The sequence below is a fragment of the Canis aureus genome, chromosome 2, assembly GCF_053574225.1.
Source record: "Canis aureus isolate CA01 chromosome 2, VMU_Caureus_v.1.0, whole genome shotgun sequence".
Taxonomy (NCBI): Eukaryota; Metazoa; Chordata; class Mammalia; order Carnivora; family Canidae; genus Canis; species Canis aureus.
In genome coordinates this window covers 59,930,156-59,943,374 of record NC_135612.1, presented here as the reverse complement: position 1 = coordinate 59,943,374, position 13,219 = coordinate 59,930,156, and the positions used below count along the sequence as shown (strand labels likewise).

At 45.3% G+C, this 13,219-nt stretch overlaps 1 protein-coding gene across 9 annotated transcripts in view; it reads right to left on the bottom strand.

Moving 5' to 3' along the window:
- The window catches only part of TBC1D14 (TBC1 domain family member 14), a 105,512-nt gene that overhangs the window by 19,745 nt on the left and 72,548 nt on the right, over positions 1-13,219 (bottom strand). For 8 of the 9 annotated variants that reach the window (XM_077875003.1, XM_077875007.1, XM_077874995.1 and 5 more), the window contains 5 exons: positions 10,970-11,088; positions 8,718-8,800; positions 7,268-7,385; positions 5,151-5,257; positions 780-860 (listed from right to left, as the gene is read on the bottom strand). In XM_077875003.1, the coding sequence (XP_077731129.1) occupies positions 780-860; positions 5,151-5,257; positions 7,268-7,385; positions 8,718-8,800; positions 10,970-11,088 (508 nt within the window). The remainder of the gene's footprint in view (positions 1-779; positions 861-5,150; positions 5,258-7,267; positions 7,386-8,717; positions 8,801-10,969; positions 11,089-13,219) is intronic. The other variant, XM_077874997.1, reaches the window with a different exon arrangement.

Sequence of the window (13,219 nt, the reverse complement as noted above, 5' to 3'; positions counted from 1 at the left end):
TGTGGGGTTCCTTACTGAAGAGCAAAATCTCAGAGCACCAGCGGATGCTAGATCATCATTAGGGATTTCCCAGAGTCTGAAATCAAACCTGGTACCAACAACAGTCAGCGGAAGTTAAGGACAAATAGGGAAATATACACAAAACACGTCTCCATCTGCTCTAAAGCATCACCCGTGTGGACTGAGAGGTATGGCAGGTACTGCAGGGGAACACTCCTGCATGCTATTTCTGATAAATATTTACAAATAACTGGTGCTGTATTTTTTGAATTCCAGTATTACATAGGCAGTATTAAAAAAAAGATCAGTAAAAAAGATGCTACTTAACCAGAAGTGATCACTCCTGAGCATCACGGGGAATTCTAAAAGCAGCATCTAGCAACTGTGCAGTGTTCCTGTCTCTCTGGAGTCGTTCCCATGCTCCTGTGTGAGCCAACACTTGACCAGTCCTAGGGGCCAGGCTGCTAAAATCGTGTGAATAGTAAAACCACACTGGTTACCACTGGCTCTCCTAGATGGCTGCACACAAACACGTCTCAAACTGATCTTTCTCAAAAACAAAAAAAAAAAAAAAAAAAAAAAAAAAAACTGATCTTTCTCGTAAGCTTTTTCTTCAACTTGTTCACTCTAAAAAATCCCTTTTCCCATGAAACTTTTTAATAAAATTCCACCAACCACTATTTCAGCTAAGGAAACTTTGCTATGTAATAAATAACAACACACATGACTGACCACAGTAGCTGATGGGGTTTAGTAGATGGGGTTAGTATCATGTATACCTTCATTCTCTGCTTCAGAGCCTCCAGCGCTAAAGGACCGCCACCTCTCCTTGGCTCGGGCAAGACAGATGTCAAAGAGTTCTGGAAGAAAAGCTTCAGGGTAAGTATCATGTGCACATGGGAGTATGTTTCCTCAAAAGAACCAGAGAACACACTACCACCTCATTCAAATACTTACAGTTCAACCTTAGCTGAACACTTATTAGGCCACATAAACAATTCCCCCCAACGCGGCCTAAAGGTATAACTGCTGCCTAAAGACATCACCACAGACTAAGAAATAATTCACAAGATATTATCCCAATGCTGTATATTTACTTAAATTTCACAACCTGCCCATACAACGCTTCTGTTCTGACTTGTTTTGGAGTTTATCGCCTCTACTAGACTGTGAGCTCCTCAGGGGTGAGACCATAAAAGGACTCACATCTGTGTCCAGAGAAGATGGTGCTGGGACTTATACAGATCAATATAATGAATGAATATCTGACTGATGGAGGAAAGCCAAGACCAGCAGGAACTCATCTTGTTTCAGATAAAGACAAGATGAAACTGCTACCCCGTGGCCCAGCCTTCCTAATCTTGCTACCTGAAGTGGGTAGGGGTCAAGCACAATGGGCAGAGGCTTCAAAACATTAGGGTCTTGCTGGCAGCAAATCACCAGGATGGGTCCCCATAAGGCTCCAGATCTCCTCCAAACTTACAACCTCCTCCTTCAGTAAGTCTTCTCCTTGAGCAGCTTAGGACCAGTGAAATGGTGTCTCCAGCTCACAGATCTTGCTCTTACAGACAGCCCTCCGTAGGTATATCCACACCCCATTCTCGAAGGAAGCAGAGAGGACTGTACTCTCAGAGACCTCTCAGTCCCGGGCCCCTCGTCCATGTCCATATTGCTAACGAACACCAATGGATTGCCGAGAGTTTAATTATAGCCACCCAGAGAATTTCTGTCATTACTTTTGGAAAAAAAAGCAGAGCACCTCTGCCTTCCTGACCACGCATCCTGTCTTATTAAAATAAAAGCCCAGTTGTAGTAACAGTATTGTGATCCAACAAGTAAAATCTTGATTGATGACCTTTTTCCGGCCTTGTTAAAGATCTGACTCACAACACGCTAGTCGCCAGGGCAAAAGAGGGTACGACTATGAAATATAACTCATAGGAAGACACAGACATGGCCAACAAGCACATGAGAAAATGCTCTGCATCACTTGCCATCAGGGAAATACAAATCAAAACCACAATGATACCATCTCACACCAGTGAGAATGGGGAAAATTAACAAGGCAGGAAACCACAAATGTTGGAGAGGATGCGGAGAAAAGGGAACCCTCTTGCACTGTTGGTGGGAATGAGAACTGGTGCAGCCACTCTGGAAAACTGTGTGGAGGTTCCTCAAAGAGTTAAAAATAGACCTGCCCTACAACCCAGCAATTGCACTGCTGGGGATTTACCCCAAAGATACAGATGCAGTGAAACGCCGGGACACCTGCACCCCGATGTTTCTAGCAGCAATGTCCACAATAGCCAAACTGTGGAAGGAGCCTCAGGGTCCATCGAAAGATGAATGGATAAAGAAGATGCGGTTTATGTATACAATGGAATATTACTCAGCCATTAGAAACGGCAAATACCCACCATTTGCTTCAACGTGGATGGAACTGGAGGGTATTATGCTGAGTGAAATAAGTCAATCGGAGAAGGACAAACATTATATGGTCTCATTCATTTGGGGAATATAAATAATAGTGAAAGGGAATAAAGGGGAAAGGAGAAAAAATAAGTGGGAAATATCAGAAAGGGAGACAAAACATGGAAGACTTCTAACTCTGGGAAACGAACTAGGGGTGGTGGAAGGGGAGGAGGGCAGGGGGTGGGGGTGACTGGGTGACGGGCACTGAGGTGGGCACTTGACAGGATGAGCACTGGGTGTTATTCTGTATGTTGGCAAATTGAACACCAATTAAAAAAAAATTTATTATTTAAAAAAAAAAGAAAAAAGAAAAAAAAGAAATAGAACTCATATTATCATCACTAAACGAGAGGGTCTGGGGAACCTCCACCTGCTCTCTCATTCCTGGAGGTTGGCTTGGCTTTCATCACGTTAACAGAAGATGGAAGGAAGTAACTGCAGTGGCCAAGAACCACTTCCCAAAGAGGTATGTCACAGTTCAAGCACAGATGTTGGCTGCCGCAGGGCAGAATGGGTCAAAGCGTCAGCATTTTAAAAGTATTTCTGTGGCTTTATTGCTGTGTTTACAGGGATGAGGGGGAGAGCAAACATACCTTCCGCCCAGACCTGACTTTAACGCACAAGGACTTGCCGAAGAGTGAAGGTTTAGTAGTAGTAGTAGTATACTGACTTCCTAGAAGTTTCCATTTCACCTTTTTTTTTTAAGATTTTATTTATTTATTTCAGAGAAAGAGAGAGAGAGAATACATGAGAGAGCATAAGCAAGGGGAGCGGCAGAGGGAGGAGCAGACTCCCCACTCAGCCATGTGGGGCTCCATCCCAGGACCCTGAGATCACGACCTGAGCCAAACGCAGACACTTTACCAACTGAGGCATGCAGGTGCCCACACAACCACAGCTTTAAGAGCAAATCTCCAGGGCTTCCCAAATTGGAACACTAGCTTCTGACTTAGCCAGGGGTAGAAAAAAATCCTGATTCCACACACTACAGTGTGGGGCACAGTCCCTAAGCTTTTCAAGATGGCTGTCAATGTTAGAGAAGATGTGTTAAAAACACAAATGTGACACCCTGCCTCAACAAATGGAATTCACGATTATCTGTATTCTTAGACTGCCTTAAATACTCAGTAAAACTGAGATTAAAGAGAACCCAAGAAGGTAGCATGTGTTCATTCCACAAATATTTCCTGAGAGCCTGCCACGTGCAGAGAGCTGTGCCAGGCACAAATGACAGAGCAGGATAGGTGGGACCTCAGCTTCCTAAGCACCAGCTCTGGGGAGGGACAATAGACACCGGACAGCTAATCATACAAGAAAGATGCAACTTAAATAAAATGAACTAGTAACGGCATTTAGACAAACTTTCCAGATCTATAATTGACTGATTAGCTGTTTAGCCCAATCTACTCTGATATGGTTCACAGAAGATTCTAATTGACATAAAATCATGAGAAATACACAGCATTCTGCACTATGTTCAGCTGCTGACAGAGTTTAGAGAATTTTCAAGAACAAGGACTGAAATAAGTACTCAGCAATCTACAGATGACTCCCAAAATCTACAGATGATTCCTACAAGTTAAACATTACATATCATCTTCTCACACAAAGAAGTCAAAATTAGCTGGAAATGGAGCTTGGAGGAGGTCATGAGAAGCAGCAACCAGTAACCATCCACACAAGTGGCCGACATTACTCAAGACTGAGAACGCTGCCTGGACAAGCCACCATCATGGGGTACGATCAAAGTCTTGTAAAATAGAAAAAAATCACAGTAATAAATGATACGACCTTAGCTACACAGAGAAGATATAAATCCACCTGTTTTCCACTCGAGTGCCTTCCATGGGGTGACAAGCACTTGCTGAGCACTAACAAAAACGAGGAAGAGGCTTGTATCTTGGCAGTTGAGCCTGCCGCCAGGGAGCAAAGGGAGAAGCAGCAGCCACCATTTATGAAGCACCTGACGGTACATGTCTGAGCTCCTGGCACCCATCTCCGGGGGCGCAGCCTTGCAGGAAGCCAGGCACGGAGTGGGAAGCGAGCCCATGTGTGCAGCTGCTGGAGCATAAACACTGCATGGGGCATCCAGCAGGACAAATGGCCCAAGGAAAGCTGAGTGCACATCTCATCCTCCCCTCTGGACATAAGCTACCGGAACTCAGGGACCTCAGGCCTGACATGCAGCCATCCCTCTAAGGTGCTTATATATAAGCCACCTGGAGTTAAATGCTGCAAAAAAAGCCAACAGTACCCCAAATAGGACACTTCCAGAGAAAGAAACACCCACCTCCCTTCCACTGTCATGTCCCCGTCAAGGCTTGCTTTCCACAGTACTCGGAGAAGAGATCCTGACATGACCCAGCCCACTGATGCTTTGGAATCTATATGTGCCACCCTGCCTATTCAGGGAAGAGGACAGGTAGCAGGAAGAAGGCAGGTGTTTCTTCTGAACCACGATGTAACTGAAGCATCTATGAGCGACCCCAGCCTCCCCACTGTCTCTCCTTCCTGGAGGACACAGTTGCTAGGCCTCTTAAGAGACATGGCTTCATGGCAATGGCTGCCCTTCTTCCTAACGGGGCAAAGGGGGCAGGAGAAGCCACAGGGATAGGGGTGGAAGGTAGCAAGGGGAGAGGGTATGATTTTCCAAGCCTAGGGTCATGCAAGTTACTCACCATGGGTGATGTTTAATTCGTTGCCAATGGCTAAGCTCCAGACTTTGCCTCTCACACTGGGAGGGATTCCCTGCCACCATAAATCTCGAACTTTTCTAGAGCACCACCTGGACAAAAATGCCAACAGGAATTTATGAGTTTGTTCTCAATCAAGATACATCGCCTGTATGCCTAACCCAGACCAAAAGAGTAAGAGACATACAGTCACATGTACAGCCCCCACCCTCAGCGAACTGCAGTTCTGTGTTTCGGAGGCTGAGAGATTAACGACTAGCTTCCATGGGGCAATGGCTGTGACAGGTATGCCAAGGACCCTGCATGAGCAGGGAGGGTGCCACAGCCCAAACAGGCCGGGACACTGTTCTGGAGCTGAGTTCTGAATGACCATCAGCAGTTTAAGCAGGTAAAGGATGGGAAGGGCTTTCTGAGCAGAAGAAACAGCCTGGCCTGCTACAGGAACGGCAAACAGCTGGGCATGGTGTGGGAGTGCCAGGGGGGCACTGTTGCAGAGCCACGGTGGAGGTGAGCCCGCAGAGCCCAGTAGCGGCTGCCTCACCATGCACACAGGCCAGTCATGCAGGTAGTGAGCTGCCAAACTCCGATGGCAGAGGAGACTCTGCTAACTTAAAACATTCTGAACTGTACAAAGTTGTTGAGGTCTGCTGCTACCATGGACATACACAGCCAACACACAGACAGAGGTAAAGGTGCCATGGCTCCCCTGGTGCTTCTCAACACAGCACAAGAGAAAGAGCACAGGCTAGTGCTACAGAAACCAGGTCTGCATCCTGAGTCCACCCTTACCAGAGCAAATTACTTCTCCTCTGACCCATTAACATCCTCCCTGACCTCAAGATGCCGAAAGCCCCCCCTTGAAGGGCTGTTTTAAAGATCAAGTGGAACAGAGCACAAAGACACCAAGCACAGCGCCTGGCACCCAGCAGGTGCACTAAACAACAGCTGCTGTGTAAGTGCATATATCTACATCACTTCGACCGTCGGTCAGGATAGGATGGACTGGGGGGGGTGGGTGGGTAGTTCTGCAGCCACATAGGGAGATGGCCCACAGGTTCTGAGCACCTCAACTTTGTTACTGAGTCTCATTTGAGAAAAAGTATTTCCTGACTGTGTCCAGCCTACTAAAGACACTGCCTAGAAAAGCAGGTTTTGGGAATAGCTTGTTTTCCTGGTAGAGATCCTCAAGAGAGCTGTCTGACCCCCATAATGAGAGTAACACCCAGGCAAGTGCCAGAAGCAAGTCCCCAATATCCTGACATACGGTTCAAGTGGAAGGGACAAAAGCTGAAGGGAAACTCGCATCCAAGTTCCCCAGCAGTGCCTGCTAACAGGCTGAGGCCCAAAAGGAGCCACTGGCTTCTGCACATGGCCCTGGGACTCCCATCCACAAGCCCATTCTGAATGTGCAGGAAGAAAAGATCTATAGCTATCCCTTGGGTGTTAAGATGACAGCAGCTGCCAGACTATGCTGGATACTGGCCACTGGGGGCTGTCATCAAAGACCTGGTCCTCATCCTCAGAGGACAACAGATGCTTGAGCAGATGGATGCAGTGTACTCAGGGGTCTTCTACAGTCACCTGGACAGGAAAGTCTTCCCCAAGGAAGTCTGAGCTTTAAAGAATGAAAAGTTAGCTAGATGAGGCATTACAGGACAAGAGCACTCTAAGGAGAGGGGATGGAACATGCAAAGGTCCTGTGACTCCCTAAGAAGAGGGCTCATCAAGGAAGGAGAGCTGGAAGGTGAGCTGAGAGAGGAATGGGCAGGTTATCTCACAAAAGATCCCATCAGCTAAGCAAAGGAATTCACACTGCATACAGAGTAGTAGGAAGTCATGGACATTCTACACTGGGAGGGACACAGACCTGGGCTTCACAAGATCCCTTGGGCTACTGAGCAGAAGATAATCTAGGGGTCAGATGGGGGCTGTCACGGTCCTAGGCAAGGAACAGCAAGGCTGAGCCAAGGTAGGGAGGGAGACCCCACGCCACATAAAAGTAGGAGGTAAAATCACCAAAGGCTGTGAGAAGCTACAGTTACTCTGCCGCTGGCGACAGGTTCTAGAGGAGGCACCTAGCAGTGCTCGCCAGCACAGCTTACATTGTTTCCCAGTTAGGCAAAATCTCGTTGTTCCAGGTGAGGACAGCGTTGCCAATACTCTCCTCCAGGCGGCACCGCTCCTCCAGTTGCCTTCTTCTCCGCTGGGCCTCCTTCAGTTCTGCAAACCACGGGGCAAGCAAAGGAGACAGCACCTGTTAACTGGCACCCACCACTCTCCTGCCAGGGGACTTTGCTCAGTCAAGCAGGTGAAACCACCAACAAAACAGCCCCAAAGCAGGGCCATGAAGCTTCCCTCCCAAGACCCGTTTCAGGCCTCATCAAGTTGAGAATGTTCAGGCCTTACCCACCCCTTGGTAAGCTTTCAAAGCAGAACGCACACACAGGAGAAGACACTAGTAAGAACACAGTTCAACTCTCACAAGACAGAAACCCATGAAAGTCCCCCTCCAATCAAAAACCAGAACACTGCCAGAGAACGAGACACCCCCCAGGCCCCCTGCTGATCCCTTTTCCAACAGAACCTCTAGCCTCGCCTCTAGCAGCCTAAGCACAACTCATAGTGTGTAGGGAGCAACTCTGAGAAATACCATGCATCTTAACCTAAACATATGTGGTTTTGTTTTGGGGTTTTTGTTTTGTTTTTTGTTTTTTGTTTTGTTTTGTTTTTTTACTGTGGTAAAACACCCAACACAAAATGTAGCATTTTCACCATTTTAGGTGTATAATTGGAGGCATTAAGTACATTCACATGGTTATGCAGCTGTCAGCACCATCCACCTCCAAAACTTTCTCACCTTTTCAGATTGAAGCTCCACACTAACTCCCCCTTCTGTCCTTCCCTCCCGCAATCCCTGGCAGCCACCACTCTACTTTCCATCCAGAATCAACTGTTCTGAAGCTTCCTGTACATAAAAATCGTACAGTATGTGTCCTTTAGTGAGTTTATTTCACTAAGCAAATGCCCTCAAGGTTTGTCCACACTGTGCCAGGTATCCAAATATCTTTCCTGTTTATGGCTGAATTAATGTTTGCTGTGCGGATAGGCCACCTTGTGTTTGTTACGTATGCATTATAAGCATGCTGCCATCTTAGGGTTTTCAAGTCCTGCATGGGATTTTTATCAAATCCAATCACATCTTCTTGTAAATCAGGAAAGTGGAGCCCAGAGAGGGAGGAAGTTTGCTCATCACCACAAGCCAAAGCTTTCTCCGGCCCAGCACTTCTGTCCTACGGGGGTCTCTTTTTTCTTTTTTCTTTTTTTTAACAGGGTCTCTTTTCTTCTGTAAAATCAAAGTGTTACTGCCTTGAAGAAAGCTACCAGAAATGGACAGGAGAAACACACACTTTTGATGGAAAATTGTAAATTTCAAAATATTAAGGCATTCACCAAAGTTCAGGATCTAGGGCTCCAGAAGGTAAAAAGAATATCTCCAGAAAGATATGAAACCCTGTGTAGTCTTACATAATCAACATGTGCAAATTCCATTACCTCGTTTTTTGGCCTGAACCACCATCTCTTCATACTGCTGCCTGTGTTTCTGGGCTTCTTCAGCAGGCTTCGCTGGGAGATTTCTTAATAGAAAATAAAGGATTTTCACCATTATAAATATCAAATAAAGGTGTTTGAAAAACAAAACTTGAAGAATTATTCACTAAAAGAAAAATTCAAGATCCAAAAAACTGTATCTATTAAGATAACCGAGACACAGCAATTTCATAAGCTAAAAATATTTACTTACGGAAGTAAACCAAGCTCATTATTATAAAAAAAAAAAAAAAGATTAGTAGAAAGAAAGGAACAACTGCCCATAGTTCCCCTAAATGCTTATTCTTCTGATATTTTTTGCCCCAGTCTCCAGAGCAACTAAGAGCTGACTGCAACACACTGACACTTGTCACAGTTCCTGTGAAGGAGGGACCATAACGGCAAGTGTGGCACATACAGCCAAATGCGCTCCCGGACCAGTTTCTCAAGGGTGCGAGCTTCATAGGAGCTATTGGGTCATCTATTTCTTTTTTTTTTTTTTTTTTAAGATTTTATTTATTTATTCATGAGAGACACAGAGAGAGAGAGAGAGGCAGAGAGAGAGAGAGAGAGGCAGAGAGAGAAGCAGGCTCCATGCAGGGAGCCCAACGTGGGACTCGATCCCGGGTCTCCAGGATCACACCCCAGGCTGAAGGCGGCGCTAAACCGCTGAGCCACTTGGGCTGCCCTCATTTATTTCTTTTACATTCCAATGTGCATCACAGTTCTGAGAATCTAAATGGGTGTAAAAACTTCGAATCCTGTGTAAAAAACTAAAATGTAGGGACGCCCGGGTGGCTCACTGGTTGAGCATCTGCCTTTGGCTCAGGGAGTAGTCCTGGGGTCCTGGGATCGAGTCCCACATCAGGCTCCCCTTGAGGATCCGGCTTCTCCCTTTGCCTATGTCTGTGCCTCTCTCTGTCTCTCATGAATAAATAAATAAATTTAAAAAATTAAAATGTATAGGCTCTCTCAGAAATGTGCTGGTGAATCTGCTGACTCTTGTCAACTGGGTGGCAGCAAGGTCCCACTACTGTGCTCCTCACACAGAGCAGCCTGCATTCTTGCATATTCTGAACGACTGCCTGACTGCCCGACTACCCGCCCTGACTCCCTGCCTTTCTGCCAGAGGCTGTGGCACCTTCTTCCACAGGCCATGTTTCTGACAGCGCTAGGAAGTGGTCCTGATGGGCTCTTTCTGAGTCCCTACTCATCTTTCGAATCCTGCCCTGTAGGGACTCTCTCCTCATCTATCACATGTCCACAATTTCTAAGGAAAAGAGTTAATATCAGAAGAACCATTTCTGGGTGGCTCAGAAAGAGCCCATCAGGACCACTTCCCAGCGCTTCACAGGCAACTCTTGATTTTGGTTCAGGGTTGTGATCTTGGGATCCTAAGATTAAGCCTCACATCATGCTCCATGATTGGCACAGGTCTGCTTGGGATTCTCTCTCTCTCTCTCCCTCATTCAATAAATAAATAAAATCTTTAAAAAACAAAGGAAAACCCATTTCTTCTTTAGATTTCGTCAGTTTTACATTTCAGGGTGGGCAGGGACCTAAGGGACCACTGTTTTACAATCTCTCTTTCTCTGTCTTTTCAAAGAGCTGTGCGATCTTTCTACCCAAACACAATGTTCTATTTTAAAAAGAGACCAGCTGTGGCTGGTACAGTGGAGTTGTCCCTTTACCTCACTGATGCCTCCAAACATGATCTATAAGCCAGTGATCAGAATCCACCTTGTCCACGGATGGGAACTAGAGGCACAGAGAGAAGTGGGCCTGGTACGATCACTATGTGCCACTGATCCCCAACAACTGACAGACCAGTCCAGGAATTGTCCTATGATGCTGAGATGCTCCGGCAACACCTGCTTTGCAGGACACTTCCCCAGGTTTCTTGCAGTTACAAGCCAGCCCATAGTTTATGGTGGCTACCTAAGTATTTTTAAATGCTAAACTAAAATGAAAAACCACCTGAATGGAAAACCTTGGTCAAAACTTCTGCGTTACAGGACAGTTTTGCAAATCAGTTCTTTATTATTATAGAACACATGTTAACATCAGGAACAAAGAGGAACTAAGCATTTTAAGTATGTACTAGGGCTTACTCTTCCTCCCTCTGGTGACTCTAGCTCTTTTCTAACATAAAGGCAATTAGCAAATTGTACTTATCTACTAGAGCAAAAATTCGAAAGACTCTCTTTAAGACTCACGCTGGTCTGTCTTCCAGGATGAGTGCGGTGGTAGATAGCGGCTCAAAATCAAGATTCTTCCTCACATTCTGCTTTGGAGAGGGTGGCTTGCTAGGTCGTCCAGCCTTGTCTTCATATTCCTGGGACAAAGAAACAAGGGATAACTCTGGGCCTGACCAATTCTGATATTACAAAGTCCTTCTGAGTACAAAAAAGCTGTTTCGTAATTAAGTCTTTTAAGTCATTTTTGAGAATTGTGCATGGAATATATTTCCTTTTCAGAAGGAAGCACTGCCAACTAAAGGGGTAGTATAGCTCTGCGTGAGGACTACGGCCTTCCCCACTGCTGGGGGTGGGGAGGTCACTGAGGACCAGCATCCCAGCACCCTGTGCTTCCTGTGCTTCTCCTGGGTAAGAGGTATACTTTCTGGCTTCTGGACAATGTCAACTTCTACCCATTATTGCAGGGGACACTGGGAAGCTCAGAGCCAGAGCAATAGCCAACTCTAGCATTCATCCAACCCACTGGCTTCATCTCATATGCCCACTCCCAACTAAAATTTCAAGCCCATTTCCTTTCATCTCATGGTATCTTAACGTATTTTTGTTAGCCCTTCAAATGGTTTCAGAAGGAGGAAAAGGTTAAAAATTTTTACAGGAGATAATTAAAACTGTTTCTTTATATATGCATATATCTCTTTTTTGTTGAAGTACACTTGACACAATGTTACCTTGGTTTCAGGTGTACAACATAGGATTCAGCTTCTCTATAGGCTGTGCTCACCCCAAGTGCAGCTGCCACCTGCCACCACATAAACTATTATAGTATCCTTGATTGTGCTCCCTGTGCTCTGCCTTTTACCCTCGTGACTTCCTTATCCCATAACAGGAAGCCTGATGTCTCCCCCTCCCCTTCACCCATTTAATCCATCCGCCCCCCACCCCAACCCCTGGCAACCATCAGTGTGTTCTCTGTATTCACAGGTCTGATTCTGTTTATTCACTTGTTTTATTTCTCACATTCCACATTAAGAGTTTAATCAGATGGTCTTTGTCTTTCTCAGCCTGATTTATTTCACTTAGCTAACACACTCCAGGTCCATCCACGTTGTTGCAAATGTGGTTTCATTTTCTTAAAAGCAGAAACCATAAAAAATATTCTTTAACATCTTTGTATGAAGCCATCACTGCAAGTTGTTACATAAATATTTGTGCCTTGAGCAGCCTCACTATCATTGGGTAACTCATTTGTCCCCTGGGCTGTAGCCACAAAAGCTCAGTCACACCTGGTGACCCACATTCCAAACACACAAGCAGAAGAGTTCAAGAGAGTCCAGCAAGTTGGCACCAAAGAGTCTAGCTTCTGAAACAGCCTGTGTTGTGTGTGTGTGTGTGTGTGTGTGTGTGTGTGTGTGTGAACGTGCATGTGCACCGTTACCTCTCTGCCAAAAACAGAGAACCAGTATTTTCTTATTGCCCATTATAGAAGAGGCTTTCTGGACTCCCTTAAGGAAAGACCATCTAATTGGCAAGACATGACAAAGGAATAGTTAACCCAAGGTTTAAATAACCATTCCAAATAACAGAAGCAATATCATGAGTGGAAAGCAATTAATTGCTAAATGAATTAAATTGACACTAGCTGCCAATGGGGGGTGTTACTGGTTTATTTGGCAAGCAATTATTCTCTCATCCAGAGAGCCTAAAAAATAGAAAAGGCACATTTCTATTTCTATTCTATTCTATTCTATTCTATTTCTTTCTATTTCTAAAAAATAGAAAGGCACATTTATTTCCTCAAAATACACAGGCTGTGAACTGGGGTTCATCAAGAAGGTGGTGGGTGGGGTAGTTTCCATGCATCTGGATGTGCCAGATTAGATCCCATCGCTATTTGCCTTGACTTAAAATGGCTCCACTAAAATACTAAAATGACTTTTACCTACCTAAAACTGAGAAAACAGACTCACTTTTTGACTGATTCACCATCTAAACATACACTGTTCCAGGCACTCAGCTGTGATTTACCATGGCATCAAGCCACTAGAAGCTTCAAATCTAGCACCTGGATGTCAAAGTCTCCAATTTAATAGACAATCTACCAAAAGCTGTGGGCTGAGAAAGATGCTGAGGCATGTTGCATTTTAACAAGAATGAGTAAGGAATGACCCGTAAGGTCTACTTATCTGCTGACCATGGTCTAGTGAACTATATGCCAAGGCCAAAGATGACAAGTCCCAAGTTCAACGTCCCAGATTGTGGACGCCCATT